Here is a 22,725-nt window from a genome sequence, read left to right as displayed (position 1 = left end):
AGTCAAAACTCTTTAAGATTTCTAGTTAGTTCAGGATCACATGCTTCTATCCTTGGTTTTCTCAGTTTTAATTTGCAAAACGCACGCAAGCTGCAGGACACGTACGCAAAGCTTACCTGGGGTCTCATTCGGGGGTTCCAACGTACGTAGTAGTTGACCCACAATTCCAAGTGACTTAAGCTGGCTACTGGATAGAGAACGTGGTTCTTGTAGTTGACGTAGAAAGGGTTACTGAATTCCTCCACCTGGCTATTGATGTGGGACCACAAGGAGACCGTCTTGGTATTTATCTCCTGAGGAAAAGAAACAAGGTTATGAAAAGGTAAGCTTGCAAAAAATGATAAAAGGTAAAAGTAAAGGTTCCCCCTGCACATGCGTGCTAGTCGTTTCCGACTCTAGGGGCCGGTGCTCATCTCCGTTTCAAAGCCGAAGAGCCAGAGCTTGTCCGAGGACGTCTCCGTGGTCATGTGGCCGGCATGACTAGACGCCAAAGGCGCACGGAACGCTGTTACCTTCCCACCGGAGTGGTCCCTATTTTTCTACTTGCATTTTTACGTGCTTTCGAACTGCTAGGTTGGCAGAAGCTGGGACAAGTTACAGGCGCTCACTCTGCTACGCGGCACTCGGGATTCGACCCGCCAAACTGCCGACCTTCTGATCGAAAAGCTCAGCGTCCTAACCCACTGAGCCACCGCGTCCCTTATGCAAAAAATGATACTGCATTGTAACTCAAGAGGGATGACGAGCTCCTGCAAGAGAAGCAGGCGCCGGAGAGGTTGTCAGGCCTAGCTCAAGAACATCGTTGAAACAATCCAGTCGAAGTTTAGTTTGTTATTTGCAAATATTCTACAGACAGAATCTTGCCAGACTAAACCTATAATACCCTTTTAAGAGAAACATCCTGGAGGAGTCTTGGGAGGGGCTGTCCTGAATCTTACCTTCCAAAATCTTCCCTAATTTCCCCTTCCCACGATCCAGCTTATAGGAGGGCAGAGTTAAGTGCGTGATCAGTTCAGAATCCTTGCGTTGCCACAAGAGATTCAAGTCCAGCCCCCCCGCACCTTGAATTCTGTTGGCTCTTGTCCAGCGCCAATTTACTACTGATCATTAGCTGATCAGATTCTTGTGTATAGGTAGTCCTTACAACCATTCATTTAGTGATTGTTCGAAGTTACAGTGGCACTGAAAAAAAAGGGATTTATGACCATTTCTCATACTTATGACCACTGCTGCATCTGCATGGTCACACGATTAAAATCTGGATGCTTGGCAACTGGTTCATATTTAGGACGATGGCACGGTCCTTTGGCGACCCCCTGACAAACAAAGTCAATGGGGAAACCAGATTCATTTAACAGCCACGTTACTAACTTAACAAGGGCAGTGATTCACTTAACAACGGTGGCAAGAAAGTTTGTAAAATGGGGGCAAAGCTCACTTAAGAAATGTCTTGCTTGGCCACAGAAAGTTTGGGCTTGATTGTGGCCGTAAATTGAGGACTAGCTGCATAGGCTGCATAGAATATTCTCAGCCGTTACTGGTGGTTCCCAGGTCAGTACAAAACGGGCAAGGGTTATTTGGGAATACTAAGCAATCGTGTTTTTTAAAGGTAGTATTTATTGGGAAATTCATCCACTAATATTTAGGCATGTCTGGTAAATGACGAGCTTGGGATAGCCATGATGTCGCAGTGAATGAATGACGTCAGTTTGGGGGCAGTGGGGTTGTGAAATAAGATCGAAAGGAAAAAAAAAATGAAATTGTCTGGATGTCAGCAAATACCAGAATTTAGAATCAATGAAGTGTACAGGGAATAAAAAAAAGGTATAATCCTTATACCTACCTAAATATTGTGGCTGCAATTAAATGGCTACGTTTAGCAGGGTTATTAAAATTCTAAGTCAAGCCCAATCTTCCCTTTACAGCCATTATTAAATCAAGGGTTCAGAATCGGAATCCGTTATCTGATTCCTCTCGCAATTCTATATTCCTCTGGTGCTATCGAGCATCTCTTTGCACTACAGTTGCCTCTTAAATGGCGTTTTCTTTTTTTCTTCCTTCCTTAAAAAAAGAGGGAACGGCACTAGATTATCCATTCATGGGAGGGAGCTGGCTGATAGTCAGGCGGTTTTGGTGGGGATGTGCAATTCAGCTCCATCTTGTGGTGCAGCTACGCAATTGGATTGTGTTCATTCAAGCACCATCTAAAGCAGGGGTGTCAAACTCAATTTCATTGAGGGCCACATCAGCATTGTGGTTGCCCCCGGGGGGGGCGTGGTCAGGGTGGGCGTGGCCTACTGGGTGGGCATGGCTGGAGTGTGTATGGCCTACTGGGTGGGCATGGCCAGCTCTACATTTTAATTTTATTTTATTTTATTTTAATTCTATTTATATCCCGCCCTTCTCCGAAGACTCAGGGCGGCTTACAAGCTTAGCAGTACATCATTGGCATCAAGTGTGCCTATGGGGGCCTGGGCAGGAGTGGGACAGATCTGGGGGTCTCTGGCAGAAGGAGGGTCTCTGGGCCAGGGCCAAGGCAGCAGGGGCCGTTCCCTCACTGTTTCCAGGATGGCTTTGGGGGCCACATGAAACCACTTTGCGGGCCGGATCCGGCCCCCGGGCCTTGTGTTTGACATGTCTGATCTAAAGCAGAGGTATTTCAGCCAGACCCTGCCTCCTCTCAAAAACGGAGAGGAGAAATACTACCTGAGAGATGCTTTGCATACTCCTCTTGTAGAGCTTGAAAGGATTTAAATGTTCATCTCTCACTTGAAGTCTCCTTACAGATTTCCTGAGAGCAAAACTAGGCACATTTTCCACTCAAATGTAGACATCCATAACCCAAACACTTTACTGTCAGATCATGCGCTTAAGGTTGTAGTTTCGGCTAGAAATGTTAATTGCTCTTAGGGGTAGAAATTGTGTCGCCATCAAAGACTTCAATGCTGTGTTTGTGGCGTTTGGTGCTGCTTCGCACTTCAAGTGAGCGACGAACCTTTAAATCCTTTCAAACTCTACGGGAGGAGTGTCCGAGCCTGGCAAATTGAAGACCTGTGGACTTTAATTCCCAGAATGCATGGCTGGCTGGGGAATTCTGGGAGTTTTAGTCCACAGGTCTTCCAAGTTGCCAAGCTTGGATACCCCTGGTCTACAGCAAAAGGAAAAATTACCCGGAATATCTTTCTCCTTTTATCAAATCATCACGTTCGCTATTTACCTCTTTTATTCGCTGATGTTCCGAGTTGTACAGAAAGGTGCCAAACAGACAGCTATAAAGATGATCCAAAATGCTGACCAAAAACAGCTCGTTGAATTCGAACGCTGCTGGAAACTAAAGCGGGAATACATTTAATTTTTTTTTCTCCCTCCCCCCCCCATTACTAGAAGGCAAATCCACTTTTCATTTAAGCAAACAGATTTTCATGGACTTAAAAAAGACACAGGGTCAGGCGCGTTACAACATGCTCAACTAGGCTAGCGCCGTTCAGTTACGGTCACAGTAACAGAGGTGGAAGGGACCTTGGAGGTCACCTAGTCCAACCCTCTTGTTTAGTAATGCCAAGAATTACTTTTGTTTAGGAATGAGCTGAATTTAAGGGCAAAGATTAGAATTTTTGCACCAAGTCACCCATTAGCTCAAGTACTATCGCTTCCAAAAACGATACCCTCAAAGCCTTAAGAAAAAGAAGCCTTGTTATTAATTTCTTCTGAATCTGCAAATCTCAAAGAGTTTGCACACATCAATTAGATGCGTTTGATATGTAAACTGGCTACTGGACCACAGAGCTACAAATGATGGGGGCTATTGAGAGAAAAATGAGTTTATAGATTCAGGGACAAATTTATTGGTTCCGTCTGAGATCATGATAAGCGGAAAAGACTACAAAATCACTCTGGATTTTCTGTTTGAAAAATAGTCTAACTCGAACCATCTCTATGTCACTTCCAAGAGTTATTCTGAGCATGGCAGCCGAAATGGGTTAAAAAAGTAGAAAATAAATGAATAAATATGTCACCTGCTTTGTCATTTGCCAGACACAATCTATGAACTGCAGGAAGATAGGAGATCTGTCAGAATCTGCATGATCGTTATCCCCTTGACCAACTCGCTGTCGGAGGGAAACAAACGAACAAAAAAGGAACTTAGAACGCTGGGGAATTCTGGGAGTTGAAGTCCACCCATCTGAATGTTGCCAAGGTATGAAAAACACAGTAAGTTGCTGTGATGCAGGAACCTAGCCCGCCAATGATGGGCACGGTCAACTTCCATTGATGTAGAACAGAGCTGGGCAATTAATTTTCCCAAGGGGGCCACATGAGAAACTGGTATTTTTGTGGAAGGCTGAACCAATAAGGGCTGTGAAAGTGCACAGGCATGCATGCATGCACGTATGTAAATTGGAAAACAGCAGTCATCTTCAAAATAAAAGCAACCCATGCTGGCTGGACAGCGACAGTCAAAGGGCTGGATGTAGCCTGGGAACCATAAAATGCCCAGGTCTGGTGTATAATGTTAGCAGTGGATGGAAAACATTTGCAAAAAGGGAGCAGCGTTCATAACTGCAATTGGAAAGCATCAGAATGACAATAAAGGTTATCTTATCTTATCTTATCTTATCTTATCTTATCTTATCTTATCTTATCTTATCTTATCTTATCTTATCGAACCCTAGAGGAACCCAAAGCTGCTTTTTTCAAAAGGCAGCTGGACGTTTTTTTCTTCAAAATGTTTCACTTCTGATCCAAGAAGCTTCTTCAATTGAAGAACTGAACAGAAGAGCTTGAAGAACTCCAACCAAAGAAGCTTCTTGGATCAGAAGCAAAACCTTTTCAAGGAAAAAAAAACACAACCCAAGAAAGTCCAGTTGTTTTTTTTGAAAAAGGGACAACCATGACCTGGATGATGGAGAACCTCCATAGACAACTGAAGAGGAGGTTTCATGGCGCTAAACCAAAATCAGGATGGAGATCAGCCTCTTAATGAAACATTTTCACTGGATCTTTGGAGTGACTGCTGCCCTTTTGAATTTCCAGAATAAATCCTTGCAAAGATTTCCTCTCCGGCTTGCTTGCGTGACACTCACCATGGCGAAGCGATGGCCAAAACTCATCCATTCCTTCTCCAAGAGGACTTCAAAGCCTTTGATGGTTCGGTAATAGCTGTCCAGCATAAGCATCGCCAAGGAAGTCAACTGAGCGGTACGGTCCCATCCGTCGCTGCAATGTACCACCACCGAGGTTTTGCCTGACTCAATTTTGTCAGCAATTCTCACGGCTCCGGCAAGAAGCATCTTTTAGGGAAAAAAAAGAAGAAAAACCGTTCTGACTAGGGCACAGGTCTGCAACCCGCGGCTCCAGAGCCGCATGCCATGTGCAGTCAAAAAAAAAAAGTGGGACTAAAAAAGTTCAACCAATCAATTCAAATATGCAGGGTAGGTGCATATCTCGCCTTGGCTCCACTCTTCAGTCAAACCCTGCTCTGTGCATGCACGCATGTACGCGCATGTGCACACATTTTTTTGCGGCTCCCAGTTTTTGCTTTTGTGAGGGAACCGGTTCCGAATGGCTCTTTCACTGTTTCAGGTTGCTGACCCCTGGACTAGGGGCTTCTGAGAACTGAAGTCCCCAAGTCTCAAAATGGCCAAGGTTGGACCCCCCCCCCCCCCGCTCTAAAATAATTACTTTGACATGATATAAAAATCTTTCCCGGTGGAGATACAAGACAGCCTAAAGGAAAGCACAGGCCCAACGTGGCCCCACTTTTCATCCATTACCCGGATATATTCCAGCCAGTGTGTACTCTCCACGTTGGACAGCCACCGGGATTCATCAATGCTGGGGTAGACGATTTCTTTCAGTTTGCGCAGCGATTCCCTCATCACGTGTATATTTGGGATTTCCAAGAAGATCAACTCCACGTTGGGATAGGCGCTTTCACTTTCGTACCCGCCGCCTTTGGCCTGAAAATACAATGGGTTTCCCTCATTCCTCTGTGTTACGTTGAGAGGCAGTATGGTCTAGTGCAGGCTGGCTCAGGAATTCTGGGAGTTGAAGTCCACGAGTCATAAAAGAGCCGAGGTTGCCTACCCCTGGTCTAGAGTTTAAGGCACCAGGCTAGAAACCAGGAGATGGTGAGTTCTAGTCCCGCCTTAGGCATGAAAACCAGCTAGGTGACTCTGAGCCAGGTACACACCTATCTCTCCTCCCAAACACCTCACAGGTTGTTGTGGGGCGAATAGGAGGAGTGTTAAGTACGTTGACTACCTTGAATTATTGATAAAAATGATGCAGTGGGATTAAAATAAATACATAACAGAAAGTTTTTGACAATTTGACATTTTGCTTTTAAACCAGCTTGCTTTTTTGGCTGGTTGGAAGCTCCTTTAACCTCCTCCCCTGATGTGACTCCCACCTTGTTGGCATCTGCAACGCTGTTTTGCCTGGCGTCAAAGATGAATAGCTTGTGAGACTGAGCGTTGGCATCCATGATGGTCTGCAAGTACTTCTCATCTTCTTTGCACTGCTTGTCGTTTGGCCCAATGAGAGGCTGGCTGCATCTGGTGAGGGTGGCCTGGCTCTCTGGGTGAATCCAGGATAACACCTAGATTAAGAGTGGAGAGTGGGGGAGAAGAGAAAGAAATTAACTAGCTTATAAATGAAGACTTTGCTGAAATTTACTCTATTCAATGGGATATATGTAGAAGATGCAATTAACCAACTGGAAGCAATCAGATACAAAACAGCAAGAGCAGAACAGAATAACAGAGTTGGAAGGGACCTTGGAGGTCATCTAGTCCAACCCCCTGCTCAGGCAGGAAACCCTATCCCATTTCAAACCAATGGCTGTCCAATCTCTTCTTGGAGACTTCCAGTGATGGAGCACCCACAACCTCTGGAGGCAGATTGTTTCACTGTTTAATTGTTCTAACTGCCTGGAAATTTCTTCTTAGTTCTTCACAAGAGTCGTGATGGACCAATTGTTAGAATGCAGCAGTGCAAGCTGACTCTGCCCACAGCCAGGAGTTCGATCCCGACCGGGTCAAGGTTGAGTCAAGTGTTCCACCCTTCCGAGGTCGGTAAAATGAGGACCCAGATTGTTGGGGGCCATAGGCTGACTCTGTAAACCGCTTAGAGAGGGCTGTAAAGCAGTGTGAAGCGGTATATAAGTTGAGGTACTATTCTTCCTCCGCTTTTAAAACCCACTGTGTCTTCTTTCAACACAGATTTCCTTAGTAGAGATTCAGCATATAGCCTTCAAGAGAGATCTGGTTTATTTTCTTCCTCAAATTAAGCATTCATGAAAACACATCGGCTACGGTATGAGGGTGCGATGAAATTTGACATCAACATTTCCGTTTTGAGTCTGAATCTTACTTACTGGAACTCTGCCTTTCGCTCTAAACGCAGCCACACGGGACAGATCTTCGTCTTTGACGCTGGTTGGCACAACAAGAACAGCAGGATATGTGTCGCAAAATTCATACATGCTGTTAATTTTGGATATTTTCCAGCTCTCGTTGGGTAAACCCTGCATTGAAACAAAACATTTTTATATACATCAAATTCGGATATGACATACTGACTGTAGAATCCCCGAGGAATGAATCATAAGCGAATTGTGATAAATAATTAAGTACAGTACAGTGATTTTTCCCCCTGGATTAAAATTACACAACTGCAACAATATTTGGGAGCACAGCAGGCATGTAGCTTAAAGTCTGAAATTTCTGGTGCGTATATTAAACATGTGTACACCTATTATTTTCCCTTTTCTTAAGCCATCATTTTAATGTATTGTATCCATTTAGCTCTACTGTGTACTGTAAACAATCTTGAGTATTTTGGCAGAGAATTGACACTCAAATGTAGGTACTTATTACAATCATTTACAATGTACAATAGAGCTAAATGGATACAATACATTAACATGATGCCTTAAGAAAAGGGAAAATAACAGGTGTAAACGTGTTTAATATATGCACCAGAGACAAATATTCCTTGGTCCTGTCCTTATCGCCTATATGTACTTAACATTCAAACTAGAAGATGTATGTGCACCTTTTGTAATAAAAGGTTATGCAGTTCACACGATATAAGTCCAGAGTTGCTCGATAGCGAGACGGGAGGCATATAAATTTAATAAATAAATGAAATAAATAAGGATCTACTGATTAACCCATCCACATGATTTCTACCTCGCAGGAAGAAACGGGATTGGCTTTCATACTGTTTTTAACTTGAAGTACCTCGCACCTGGATGAATGAAAAGATGCACAAACTTCTTATACCCCTCTAAGTTGATAAAGTATGCTTGTAGTTGAGAAGGCCTTGGTGCTCTCTGAGCTTGGTTGTCCCAAAGGTGCTTTTTCAAGAGGCAACTGGACTTTCTTATTTTTCCTTGAAGAGGTTTTGCTTCTCACCCAAGGAGCTTCTTCAGTTCAGAACTGAAGAAGCTCCTTGGATGAGAAGCGAAACGTCTTCAAAGAAAAACAAGAAAGCCCAGTTGCCTCTTGAAAAACCATCTTTGGGACAGCCAGGACTTGGATGAAGGAGAATCTCCATAGACATCTGAGCTTGGTTGTTTTCCTGTAGATGTTTCACTACCAAACCAGGTGGCATCATCAATGCTAGTCACCTAATTACCGAGTTACTTAATGTGGCAACGTTACCTAGTTTGGTCATGAAACATCTGGAAGAGAGCACCAAGGACGCCTCGTTTTGACCCTGAGCTACAACTATTCTTCTTCTTGATACTCGTACTTGTGCCTTCACAAAGGGACCAAAGGCCAGAAGGATCTGAAACTAAGGACGAAGATGTTCAAAAAGAGTCCACACGAAGCTGGATAGACCTTCCACCCCAGTCTGTTCAAAACTTTCGACTCCAATTTATGAGCATTTATCCATCAACCCGTCATTTCTAGACTTCTGTTCGAGAATTCCACATCCTGTCTTGGGATGACGAAAAGGACCTTGTCTACACGACCAAAGAATTACAATGGGGAGGGCATCATTTTTATTGTAAATGTTATTAGGGGTGTCTCTATGTTGGGTGATCTTGAAAACATGAAAATCTACCAAACTTACCTGTCTTTTATACTCCGCCACCGGATCATAAACCTTCCAGCCATTTGTAGGAAATTTCTCTTTGTAACTGAATGCAAAGAATGGCTGGAAAGAAAAGCGCGAGGTTAGGGGTCACTGAAGTTCATTTTTTGATCCCCATACAGAGATTTAATTCTGAGAATTAGGAATGGTGCTACCTGCCAGCAAACGGAACTACTCAGACTCATTTTTAACTTCACAAGTAACCCTTGACTTACAACCGTTCGTGACTTATGACCGTTTTTCGCATTTACGACTACTGCAGCATCCGCACGGTCACGGGATCAAAATTCAGATGCTTGGCAATTGACTCATATTTGCGACGGTTGCAGAAGGCCCTTTTGCGGCCTTCTGATAAGCAAACTCAAAGGGGGAGGCTGATTCACTTAACAACCGTGTTACAAGTTCCAATATCTCAGGGGCTGCCCCAAAGAAGAGGGAGTCAAGCTGTTCTCCAGAGCACCTGAAGGCAGGACGAGAAGCAACGGATGGAAACTCATCAAGGAGAGAAGCAACCTAGAACTAAGGAGAAACTTCCTGACAGTGAGAACAATTAACCAGTGGAACTGCTTGCCACCAGAAGTGGTGAATGCTCCAATACTGGAAGTTTTTAAGAAGAGACTGGACAGCCATTTGTCTGAAATGGTACAGTTTCCTGCTTAAGCAGGGCGTTGGACTAGATGACCTCCAAGGTGCCTTCCAACATTATTATTATTGATCATCACACAGTCAGCCAGATGTTCAGACTGGATTTGGCATTTTTGTCTCCCTATCGAGTCCTTACCAAGGACCTGGGACAGGCAGATGTGGATGTTTGATGGTATTACAGATATCGTCGCAGGATGGAAGCAGTTCCCAGTAAGGCCGCCTTTTGCAATTGACTAATGGCGAATTTGTCAATGCCAATGGGGTTCAAGTGGTGCTCCAGTAGTTTTGGGATTGCACATTATTATTATTATTATTATTATTATTATTATTATTATTATTATTATTATTATTATTATTATTATTATTATTATTATTATTATTATTATTGTTTTGTTGTTGTTGTTGTTATTATTATTATTATTATTATTATTATTATTATTACTATTATTCACTTAGCAGCTGCAGTGATTCACTTAGCAACTGTGGCAAGAAAGGTTGTAAAATGGGGCAAAACTCACTTAACAACTGTCTCCCTTAGCAGCAGAGGTTTTGGATTCCACTGTGGTCGTAAGTCAAGGACTACCTGCATTCTTTTTCCAGAAATCATTAACCGGCATAACATATTCTCACTCAAGACAGAAACCTTATTCTCACTCTATTCTCCCCACAGCTGTTACGTGCAAAATTAATCTACTGTACTGACATGGGTAATATTTTAAGCTTTGTGATTATGAAAAAAATTGACGTATTGAGCTTCCTTCACTCTTCCTCGCGTGTTTTGCCAGGGCGAAGAACTTTTCATTGATGCTTACCAGCCCGTGAGAAAGGGGAAACGCTCGGGTGACCAGGTTCTGGAGAATCTCCTGTCTATGCTCTTCCTGTTTGTAAGCCAGCCGCAGGTTTCTCATATCCTGTCAAAAGACATCTTTGTTACATATGAAAAAAATTACAGCACTTTACAAATATGGAAATTTAAGCCTTTTGCACTGGCAATTCTCGCTAGAGAAACTCATGTTTTTAATTCATGCTGTGGGCACAGTAAAACCCCATCCTAAACTTTTGGCTTCTAGGACAAGAGTTATGAGCAGCTTGGGGAAGTTGGTGCTCAAAGGGATCGCAACAAAACCAACTGGTAAGTTGATCGGACCATCCCCCCAAAAAGGAACAGACATCTTCCTGACAAAATGAGATTATTTCTGGCCTTTTCTTCTAAGATGGAAAAAGAAGCACATGGAGTCACTTGTCTGAGATGGTATACGGGTCAGGGCTAGGCAACCTTGGCTCTTTTATGACTGGTGGACTTCAACTCCCAGAATACCTGAGCCAGCCATGCTGAGGGGAAAGGGAGAGGTTTCCAAGCTGAGCCATGCTGACTCAGGAATTCTGGGAGTTGAAGTCCCAAAGTCATAAAAGAGCCAAGGTTGCCTACCCCTGGCATAGGTTTTCCTGCTTGAGCAGGAGGGCTGGACTAGAAGACCTCCAAGGTCCCTTCCAGCTCTATCCATTCCATTCCATTCCATTCCATTCTAAACTGAATTTAGATTATCTAATAGAAGAGAGTATTTGTAACTCAGGATTGAATCGTGGGGTCCTTTGTGCTCTCCGGGCTTTGAACTTGGATCCTCACAAACAGAGCTTTTATTTTTCTTCACAGAATTCTTTCATAATGGCTTTTTTACCTTTTCTAGAGTAAGACATCTTAGGAGAAATTCATGGATCTTTTGAGTGTCTGCTCAACTGGTTCTACTCTAGCCTGTTGGCGAGAAGCCTAACACCCCGGCGTTATTTTTGTACAGAAATCAAAAAGTAGAATTTCTGCAACAGAAGATGGTACTCTTCTGCTGCAAAAAAGGGATGGCAGAACCTGGAGACGGGGTCAAAAGAGGGATCAGCCTAGAATCCCTACGTAGCCACAAGAGAACTAAATCCAACCTCCCTTGGATTCCGTGGACCCTTATCTAACTCTAAGCAGAGGCTGACTGTTAGTTGAGACGTTTCCTGTGCACAGGCTTTTAGCAGTAGTGGTACCTTGATACTGAACTACTTTGAAACTCATCCGATTTTGTACTCAACACATTTTGAGGCAAAAATTTTGTCCCGATACTCAGCGTTTTTTTGGTACTTGACCCACAAGCTAGAACATCTCAGTGTCCCCTGCCTTGTGACTCACAACATTATTCCTTATGGGAAAAGTTTGCTTGATACTCATCGTTTGTGTGCTGATGGCACCTCCCGGAACCAATTAATCATAAGTACCGAGGTACCACTGCAAATCAATTTAATTGTATCTTCCTACGCGGGCCTGGTCTTCCGCGCCTGGCAGTCTAACCCTCATTGCACTTTAATTCACAAAGTGCACAACTGACTCTTTTCACTTCTATGCTAGATGCTTGTAGCTCAGTCACAAGGAAAAATCTCCCAAAACTCAGGTACACAAAGAAATGAAAGCACTCGAAAAGTGGGAGATCCTGAACACCCTTCCTCAATATCCAACTGTACCTTGCAAACAATCTCTATACCGCAAGAGTTGTCTCCGTGGCTCTGGACTCCAATCTTTTCAACTCTACTTATTACTCCGAGGGGGACGTCAAGCACAAAATGTGGATCCTGAAATTTTGAGTGAAAAAAATAAATAAAAATAAAACATTTAAAAACAACAACAATGCATCATGGGTCAATATTTAACATTCCATCAGCTAGGACAGACATGTCAAACACAAGGCCTGGGGACCGGATCCGACCCGCGAAGTGCTTTCATGTGGCCCGCGAAGCCATCCTGGAAACAGTGAGGGAACGGTCCCCACTGCCTTGGCCCTGGCCCAGAGACCCTCTTTCTGCCAGAGACCCTCAGATCTGTCCCACTCCTGCCCAGGCCCCCATAGGCACCCTTGATGGGAACGATGTAGAGCTGGCCATGCCCACCCAGTAGGTCATACGCACTTTAGCCATGCCCACCCAGTAGGCCACGCCCACCCGGCCCCCTGAGGGCAACCGCAATGCTGATGGGGCTCTCAATGAAATTGAGTTTGACACCCCTGAGCTAGGACAAGACAAAATGGATTCATCATGTAACACTGAAAACCAGTATTATTTTGCTTCCCTTGTGGTTTTTTTCACTCATCTAGAAATGATTGTTTTCCTGGTTTATAAGGTTTAAAAAGCAAGAAAGAGCAAAAGGGCAGACAAGACTGAGAGGTCTCGTGCTCTCTTTCCTGAATTCTTCTTTTTAAGGTTTTTTTTTAAAAGAGACAAGATAGTGACTTATCTGAAATGGTATAGGTTCTTCTGCTTGAGCAGGGGGCTGGACTAGAAGACCTCCAAGGTCCCTTCCAGCTCTATTCTATTCTAATTCTAAAAAAATAATTTGTGGCAGGACGTGTCAGCTCACCTCGGGCCTCTATGCTTAGTTTATATGCACATAAATTTTTGGTGGCAAAAAGTGTTAAGAGCAAAAAGGCTCCAGAATGGTGTTTCTCAAACGTGGCACCTTAACGTGGCAGTTGAAGTTTATGCCTCTTGAAATCGCCAAGCCTGAAAAGACTCCTTTGGAAAGAAAATGCAAAATGTGCAATAACGGAACAAAGACTCACCCTCTCGACGTTCTTGAAATACATTTTGTAATCCGTCACTGTCAACGTGCCACTGATGGCTCCGAGGAATGGACAGATGTAGACCACATCTTTAGCTGAGGGAAAAAGGTGACATTTTATCGGCGCTTACATCCCTTTATTGAAAACCCTTTCACGCAAGACATGAACTCAGCTTTCAAATCCCAATCTGAATATGGCATTACGGGTGGAATAAAGTCCAGCAAGGTATAATAAAGGGATTAAAAAAAAAAATCTTCAATGGCCCTTCATTTTACAGTGTCGCATTTTTACAGCAGGAAAGTAAAAATTAGAAAGACAAGCCATGCCAGTTTTAGGAAACGCTAAAGGCACAGGGATTCCCCTTTCAAACAATTAAATATTTAAACACAGAAGATGTCTTAAATTTTAACTTTATACAAAATATACATTAATTTTATACAAGATCCATACCAAATATGGATGGAATGAAAGAGCCTGGTACAGTCCTTAAATATTTTTTTATTTCCTTCCACATAAGTTGTTTTCTAATGGCTTTATCACCTGTTCTCATATCCAAAGAAAAGATCGATATGTGTGTGTGTGTCTGTGCGTGTATAAGTCTTCCTGATATTACTACAGAGCAAGTACAGTATTATCACAAGTATTATGTTGTTCTACCATCATTGTTGAGCAAATAATCTCCAGTGAGGGAAAACTTGAAGACCTGTGGACTACAACTCCCAGAATTCCCCAGCCAGTCAGTCTGGGGAAACAGCAAATGCAATTACAACCAGCTCACCTTTATCCCAAAGGTGTTTTTTTTCCAAAAGGCAACTGGATTTTCTTTTGAAAATGTTTTTCTCATGCAAGAAAGCTTCTTCAGTTCAGCTTCTTGCATGAGAAACAAAACGTTTTCAAAAGAGAAAAAAAATAAGGAAAGTCCAGTTGCCTTTCAGAAAAAACACGTTTGGGACAACCCTGACCTGGACGATGGAGGATCACCACAGACATTCAGTTTTACCTTTAATTTTTCAATGGACTTTCAGACAGGAAAAGAGACGACGGCCACCCTTTCCTTTCAGAGTATTGGAACATTATCACCATTTTTTTTAAAAAAGAAAACCTACAACAAAACACGGGAGATGAAACTGCTGAGCAGTTAAGTATCTGCGGGATTACACTTCAGACATCCATCTCAGGGCTTGCTTAATTCTATGTTAATTTGTAATTAAAATTCTTTTCAGGCGGAGTCGCCTTTTGTGTTCAGCGACTGCTGCGAGAGCCCGCTTGGGCTGGAGGGATTAAGGATTCAAGATGAAATCTTGCAGCCGAGTCGAACCGCGTTCTGGAAGGTACCAAACCACAAGAGAGATGCCTGGCTGTGACATTGAGCCGCCAACTAGAACGCTGGGGCCGTCTTTTAAGGGTCCCACTTACCGATCGCTTTGATGGACTCCCCGGGAAAGAGCGGGGCTTCTTCCATCTGGGCCAGCTTGTTCCCATCCCTCAGCGCCTGGCAGGGATCCAAAGGTAGAAATTAAATTTCAGGTCTCATCTGCACAGCTTTCAGTGGAAAACCACTGCAAGTTGCTTGGACTAGAAAGTTACAGAAGCCACACAAATTGCAGCTTTTTTTTTCCTTTTTCTTTCTCCAAGCAGATCACGTCAACGCTGCGGGGGAGGTGGGGAAAGACACTTGTTTGCACAGACAAGGAGCCAGGAGATCACAGGATCCTGCCACCTGGGTTCCAGTTCACCACCACTACGCCGGTTCTGTGATGGGTCGGCTATGGCCGATCTGGCTAAGCAGGTTTTTGGTTGAGCGGGACGGGGAAGGAGTTATGCTGAAGTTAGACGTGTGGTACACCTCACTGCAAAGGAAAAAGGCTTTCGGGATGTAAGATTTTGGATTTTGTAAGATTTCCCAAGCAGGGGTAGGTGAGGAGATGGTGACACGGTGGCCGATCTTAGATCTCTGGGCCTTCATTAGGGCAGGTTCCACGGAGCGTTCATGAGCCCAGGTGGCTTTGCTCTTGAGGACACGTTGACGAAGCAACAAGGGTTAAGTGGCAAAACATTTACACAAAAGTCAGACTGATTATCCCAGAAGCGTGTACAAAAGGTTGTAAGCTCCTACGGATCTAAAAGGCTTCAGCAAGGCTTAGGGAAACGGAGGCGGTGTTGTAAGTCGAGCTTCCTAAGGGCTCCTCACCTGCTAGAAGTCTTAAAGAGATCAAATTTGTACTGGAAGACGGTCCCTCTTTCCTCCCTGCTTGCGTTAATCGCGCCTCTGAGATGCCAGGATACCTTCTTACCAGCATCGTATGGAATTGATAATGGAGGAAAGAGGGTTTCCGGGGCCCTATGGCAAAATTCAAGCGCCCGTGGCTGTCTTCTCTGTCTCATGGCTACAGGGAGTCCACGACTTATGACTATCGTTGAGCGAGACAGTTAAGGGACATTCGCCCCATTTTATGACCTTTTTTGCCACCGTTGTTCAGTGGATCGTTGCAGTTGTTAATAACATCGCTGTTACATGAATCTGGCTCCCCCCCCCCATTGACTCTGCTGGTCAGAAGGTCGCAAAAGGGGACCAGGTGACTCCGGGACACTGCGACCGTCATAAACCTGAGCCAGCTGCCAAGTGTCTGAATTTTGATCACGTGACCATGGGGATGCTGCAACGGTCATAACTGTGAAAAACGGTCATAACTCCACTTTGTTCAGTGGTGTCGTAACTTCGATCACTAAGCAGATGGTTATAAGTCGAGGACTAGATGTACTCAAAAGTTCAAAGTCCCTTGGGGAGTCAGGCTAGCCCTTGTTAAACCAACCCCACCCCCTCCCAGTGTAGTTATTATCTCCTCGGCAGGAATTTATTTGATAAGTTCTTCAAATTCACAGCCCTCGTTGGGTTTCCGTGTTTCAACTTCTCTGTTCGGCTGTCAAGCTCTTAAGCAACAGGCTGACCAAACCCCGAATGTCTGCCCTTTTCCAACGCCCCAAGGAAACGACTGGCTGTTAAGTTAGGGAACGAAATAGGAGTATAAATATAAACCTGATCGACTTCTGCGTCAGAAGGATAACCATTGCGTCCATCCTGAATCTCCTGAATTGCAAGGTTGCAGCAGTGGCAAGCAGAGAAGTAAGAGGAGGGAAAAACATGCACAGAACAGGTGAAAGGACAGAATGTTGGTATTTTTTTTATTTTTATTTTTTTGCAAAAAAAAGACAGTAGATACTTTAACATCAATGCACTTGGCCAGCTTTTTCACACCTTCCTAAATCTAACGCATTAAAGCCTGTGTATTGGCACCTACGAAATCTGTTACTTTGGTTAAAACAAAACGAAACAAAACAAATCAAAAAAGGAATAAACGGGAACGCATGCATTTCTGCCCTTCTAAGAGAGCGCCTCGATCTCAAGTTTGTCCTGTCCTTTTGACACGAGACATCTTTAACCTTTCAAACAGGAAAAAAAAGGCAAAATGCAGAGGGAGAAGTAGCCCACATGCTTAAAACAACAGAAGAAAACTGATTACAGCACATCTCGGTAGCAGAAACAGAAACCATGCAAATAATCTGAAGATTAAACCACGACGTTTCCCTTCCCTCGCTGGTCCCATTGAAGCAATTTTGCTAAGAATGCAAGGCAACTGTCTGATTAATACAGAGGTTTTGCAACCTGCCAGGGTTTGGCAGCAACCAGTTCTGATTGGCTAATTAAAATGTCAGTTTGAAATGGTTCTGCCCATCACTAGTCTCCCTCCCAGAGCTGTGTCAATCCATGAGTGATGCTCTATCGCTGTTCCTCAAAGACCTTTGAGAACGTCCAGGTCAACTGATGTCTCAGAGCAGGGATCTCCAATCTTGGCAACTTTTAAGACTTGTGGATTTCAACTTTCCAGAATTTGGGAATGAACTTACCCCAATGAATTTATTCTGGGAATTAAAGTCCACAGGTCTGAAATTTACCAAGGTTGGAGACCCCTGTCTCAGAGCACACATGGTGCAGAGGGCTTTGAAGGGCTTCCTCTAGAGCAGGGGTCGCAAACTCCAACCATGGCTGGCTGAGGAATTCTGGGAGTTGAAGTCCACGAGTCCTAAAGTTGGCAAACTTGGAGATGCCTGCTCTAGAGTTGCAGACCTCTCTCTTTCCCTGGCTTTGAATGTCTCCCTTATTCTGTCCACTTAAATGTCCACGTTTCGTTATGGATCTAAAAAAAAAACCTGGATAAATTTCATAGCTAGTCTCATCTCGGTCTCTTTCATTCGGAAAACAGTATTCATTTGACCTTCAAGCAGTCAGCAGCCAACCTTCAGAAGGTTAAGGTAGATAGGGCTTTTAAAAAGCAGAATTGAGCTGCTGTGTTTTAAGTCTCATCTGTCAGAGATGAAGTGCCTGGAATTTAGCAGAAGATCTGGCAAGAAAAAAGAAGCTAGAGAGAGTTGGCTGAATGCTTAACAATCAAATAGGGAGACGAGGGGGGAAAACACGTTAACACTATGCAATATGTAACTGAAATAAAAAAACCTTGCCTTTTACAAATAAAAACTTAAGAGCAGTGTTTTTAGGGCAATGGTTTTCACCTTGATACTTTATTTTAAGATTCCCTATATGAACCGTACTTTATTTATTTATTATTTATTTATTAATTTTATTTGTATACTGCCCTCCTCCCGAAGGACTCAGGGAGAAGAATCGTACTTATTGTATGATTAAAAGTCTCCTTATAAATCAGGGAAGCAGATAGTAAGTAGTCCAAGTTTTTCTCTTTTTTTTCTTTTTATGCATTTCTTGCTTGTCTATTTGATAATTTGAAAGAGGAGAATTTTCTGGGAAAGCAGAGCGAAGCCAAAAGCACCGAATGAATCCCTATGGAGATTCTGAGTCATCCAGGTCATGGTTGTCCCCAAGGCAACTGGATTTTGTTTTTCCTTGGAAAGGCTTCGCTTCTCGTCCAAGTAGCTTCATCAGAACCGAAGAAGCTTCTTGGATAAGAAGTGAAACCTTTTCAAGGAAAAACGAAGTCCAGTTGCCTTTTGAAAAGCACTCTGGGGACCCCAAATGAATCTGTTTTAACAATTTGGGAGCCACCGCAGTGATAACCACCTCAGATCCTTGAGTTAGACTTCCTCTCCGAAGAGTTTGACAATCAAGCTTGTGTAAACAGAGGCATGAATTGGCCTCTTTGTTGACACACAGACTAAATTAAGGCTTCCCTTAGACTTTTCTTTCCAACCACTTGAGCACGCTGCATGCCTTACGGCTGCTAATATTATCCTCTGCAGTCTACAGCGTGTAAGTGTCAGCTGGGAGGACCCATTTTGTCAGAATTAGTAGGATAAAACGTAAGTTGCCTTCCCTTGCCTTTCCAACCTAAGTGAAATAGATGCACACTCCTACTCTGATTTTTATCGTTCACAAAAAAAACCTGGAATGTATACGTAACATTTCTATGGCAAACAAGCTGTTATGCTGCATAGCGAGATGGCCCAGCATCTTGAAAAACGGTCATTAATGAAGTCAAGAAGAACAAACACCAAGGGACACCAAGTTCTGAACACAACAGAAAAAAAAAATACACAAACAGGTAAGAGTCTAACTTGCTGACAGCCACATATATTCTTACCCTTATGGTGGGCTTCCTGTACACCTGTTAGTTAAAATACAGATATTATCCAACAAATCATAGATTGAAATACTGATTTTAGGCAAAGCTACCTTCATTCAGATGTTTTCAGAAACCCAGTCAGGACCCTGTATCTACACGATTAATTATTACAAGACGGATGGATTACAAGATGAACGAATCAAGGATCTTCAAATAACCAAGCGTCCTTCCCTTTTATCCCCAAAATTGTGGAATCTCATCCCTTACACTTTTTGAAGGTGTTGACAAAAAATATCAAGAGAATCAGAAGCATAAACACGAAAGTGAAATATCTAGTCAGCAGAATTGGGATAATAGCATTTAAAAAGTGCAAATTATTTCACTGATTTTTTTAAAAAAAACTGTCATTAAAAGAAAAACAAAAGTAAGGTGCAGATTTTAACATGGATGCGCAAATAATTTCATTCCTTCCAAACTTCTTATTCTCAGGAAACAAGCAGCACTGAAATATTTAGATTTATTCTGCATAATTAAATAATAATCTATCACTATTGGGTAGTCTCCTGAATAAATTTAGGCAACTCTTTAAGCTCTGATTGCTTCAGTCAGGTAATTAATTTAACAAGACCCAAAGGTAGGACTAACATTTATGGTCTCAATGCTATTTCATCATTGTGTATTTATTTGTTCTTGATTGTACCACCCTAACAAAATGCGAGAAGTAAATATAATTTTTCAGGAGCTCTAATGGCAGAGTTTGACCCAGACTGGAGAGAGTTCTCCAGGAAGTTAGCTAAAGATATTCCTTCAGGTTCTCAATGGAAAAAACCAATAAAGAAAAAAATAATAAAAAAGACGAGATATATGGAAAATGATAGTTTAATTCCAATTCCATCAGCCAATGTAACTGCAGAGATAACTTATCTGTCCAAATTATAGTGAATATGAAGATTTGGCCACAAACAAACAAAATATCATGTAAAAAACTGGGGGGGGATTGGATATTATCTACAATGGATTCATCCATATGGGGAAGTTTTGCACCCTAAATTCACACTTTGCTGCTGACATACAATCTTTATTCTCCCAGCAGGGTAACCCAAGTTTAATAATATTTATTATTAATAATATGTATTAATAATAGTCATTAGACTCTAAAAACACAATTGGGAAATCAGGTAAATCACAAGTCAAATGACTGCAAACAGTTGTAAATGCAGGTCTGGTGCTGAGCACCCAAAATGCAATCACGTGATTGAGGGGGGCATCGTTGTGAGAACTTCATATCTTGGTCATACGTACTTTTGGGAGGGGAGGGGGAGAATCTGTTATAACTTCAGACGATTGCTAAGCAACTTGTCGTAAGTTGAGGATTACCACAATTGAGCCCCAAAGTTCCAATGTTGGGTGAGACATTTGTTAAGTGAGTTTTGCCCCATTTTACGACCTTTCTTACCCCGGTTGTTAAGTGGATCACTGCACTTGATAAATTAGTAACCTGGTCGTTAAGTGAATCTAGCTTCCCCGCTGACTTTGCTTGTCAAAAGGTCGCAAAAGGGATCACGTGACCTTGGGACACAGCGACGGTCGTAAGGATGAACCAGTCACCAAGCATCTGAATTTTGATCACGTGATTGATCACACATGGACGCTAGAAGAGTTGTAAGTGAAAAAAATGATCGTAACTTCCTTTTTTCAGGACTGTTTTAACTTTGAGCGGTCACTAAGTGAACAGTTGTAAGTCGAGGACTACCTGTGTTACATTTTAGCTGACCTGTATGACAACTCTTAGTATACAGGTAGTCCTTGGCTTAGTAGTGACCATTCAAAGTTGCAAAGCCACTGAAAAAAGTGACTTATGACCATTTTTCACACTTAGGACCGTTGCACCATCCCCATGGTCACAGGATCAAAATTCAGACTGTTGGCAACTGTCTCACATTTAGGACGGTCGCAACGTCCCGGGGTCACGTAACCCCTTTTTGCAACCTTCTGACAAGATTCACTTAACAACTCTGGCAAGAAAGGTCATAAAATGGGGCAAAACTCATTTAAACAAATGTCTCGCTTAGCAACATAAATTCTGGGCTTGATTTGAACTACTGACGAGATACATTATATAAGTTAAGGCAAAAACTCACCCGGTATTCTCTGGATACGGTGTCCGAGAGGACAGAACCGGAAATTTGGCTAGAAATTGTAGCAGCAATGAGTTGCTTGCACCACTCAACATGGGACCCTGTAGGGCTAGAAAAGGACAGAGAACAGGTATTGGGACTGTCTAAAAACGGCTTTCTAGCTAGACACATACTCCTTGACTTACAGCCATTAGTTTAGTGACCGTTCGAAGTTACGACTGCGCTGAAAAAAGTGAGTTAGGACTGTTTTTCACACTTACAACTGTTGCAGCCAGGGCTTTTTTTCTCATAGAACGCCCAGAACGGAGTTCCGGCACCTTTTTTGGATGGAACCTTGTAGGGTAGGCAAGGCGGGTTGTATGACATGTGTGAGTTCCGGCACCTTTTTCTTTTACAAAAAAAGCACTGGTTGCAGCACATATTTAGGACGGTCGCAGTGTCCCCGGGGTCACGCGATCCCTTTTTGCAACCTTCCAACCAGCCAAGTCAATGGGTGCAGTGCACTGCGCAGTGATTCACTTAACGACGGTGGCAGGAAAGATGGTAAAATGTGGTTTAGCAGCGGAAAATGTTGGGCTCCGTTGTGGTCCTAGGCCGAGGACCACCTGGCCTTCGTTTTGGGATCTCCCAAAAGAGCATTTTGAAAAATAGCCTTTTGCCCCCACTCTCCCTCATGCCCACCCCTTCCCAGCCCAGCCGGACTACAAGACCCATCAACCTTCCCCAAAGAGCGACCCTCCACCAGCTGCTCTGGGCTATAACCCCCCCTCCTCTTCTTCAAGGCAATGCCAACTCCAGACAGCCGGCGGGGGACCACAAAGCTCATCATGCCCAGAGGCCCAAGGCCAGCACTCTGCGCCCCTTCTCCCCCCACCCCAGAGCCGCTTCTCCCCCTCATGCCAGCCCCGGACGACGACAAAGCCCATCCTGCCCCGCCCGGGGGGCAGCCGGCAGAGGAGGGCGACCCCCGCCCGGCCCGGCCCGGCCCGGCCCGGCCGCACGCCATGGGCCCTGGAGTCGGCCCTGCGCGCGCAGGCCCGGCCTTCCCCGGCCCGCCTCACCTGTCGGCTGGCTGCTCGGCGCCGGGCGAGGCCGCGGGCGAGGCCGGGGCCGCCGCTGTGGGGGCCGCCAGGCGGGAGGGCCGACGGGCCGCGACCCCGGGCTCCAGCGACCCCGACGCCCCCGGCCCGACGCCCAGCGCCGCCCCCGGCCTGCCGCCCTCCATGTTGGGCGCGCCCGCCGCCGCCGCCTCTTCCGCGCCCCGGGCCGGGCCTCCTCGCCGCCCTGACGCCGAATTGGGGGATGCGGAAAGGGCGGGCGTGCAAGGCCGGGGAGTGGAAGGGCGAGCGCGAGTGAACGGGGAAGGTGCGTGTGGGTGTGCGAGGCTGGGAAATGGAGGTGTGTGGGTGTGCGAAGCTGTGCAAGTGGAAGTGGGGCTGTGCAAAATCGGGGGAGGAGAAGAGCCGAGTGGGAAGGCAAGGCTGGAGAAGGAGGGGAAAAAAAAGTGTGGGTGCGCCAAGCTGGGGAGTGGAAGTGCGATGCGAGTGCAAGAATGGAGAATGAACAAGGTGTGTGTGGGTGTGCAAGGCTGGGGAACAGAAGGTTGTAGGTAATGATGGGGCAATGACGGCTTCACAGGATACCGGATTCCTA

The 22,725-nt window shown here is 44.2% G+C and overlaps 1 protein-coding gene across 3 annotated transcripts in view; it reads right to left on the bottom strand.

The window, feature by feature from the left end:
• The window catches only part of MTMR1 (myotubularin related protein 1), a 28,051-nt gene extending 5,727 nt beyond the window's left edge, over positions 1-22,324 (bottom strand). Inside the window, exons 1-15 of one of the 3 annotated variants that reach the window (XM_081336289.1) lie at positions 22,134-22,324; positions 21,076-21,181; positions 16,378-16,428; positions 14,757-14,832; positions 13,341-13,435; positions 12,250-12,357; positions 10,563-10,661; positions 9,085-9,168; positions 7,379-7,528; positions 6,413-6,601; positions 5,775-5,960; positions 5,085-5,291; positions 4,017-4,109; positions 3,218-3,331; positions 117-293 (exon numbers count right to left, since the gene is read on the bottom strand). In XM_081336289.1, the coding sequence (XP_081192415.1) occupies positions 117-293; positions 3,218-3,331; positions 4,017-4,109; positions 5,085-5,291; positions 5,775-5,960; positions 6,413-6,601; positions 7,379-7,528; positions 9,085-9,168; positions 10,563-10,661; positions 12,250-12,357; positions 13,341-13,435; positions 14,757-14,832; positions 16,378-16,428; positions 21,076-21,181; positions 22,134-22,297 (1,899 nt within the window). In that variant the 5' untranslated portion in view covers positions 22,298-22,324. Of the gene's footprint in view, positions 1-116; positions 294-3,217; positions 3,332-4,016; positions 4,110-5,084; positions 5,292-5,774; positions 5,961-6,412; positions 6,602-7,378; positions 7,529-9,084; positions 9,169-10,562; positions 10,662-12,249; positions 12,358-13,340; positions 13,436-14,756; positions 14,833-16,377; positions 16,429-19,044; positions 20,985-21,075; positions 21,182-22,133 lie in introns of those variants that run through there. The other 2 variants (XM_081336290.1, XM_081336291.1) reach the window with 2 other exon arrangements.
• Positions 22,325-22,725: the final 401 nt, after the last annotated feature.

This window comes from Vipera berus, assembly GCF_964194415.1.
Source record: "Vipera berus genome assembly, chromosome: 11".
NCBI classification, from domain to species: Eukaryota; Metazoa; Chordata; class Lepidosauria; order Squamata; family Viperidae; genus Vipera; species Vipera berus.
This window is presented reverse-complemented; position numbering and strand designations above follow the sequence as displayed.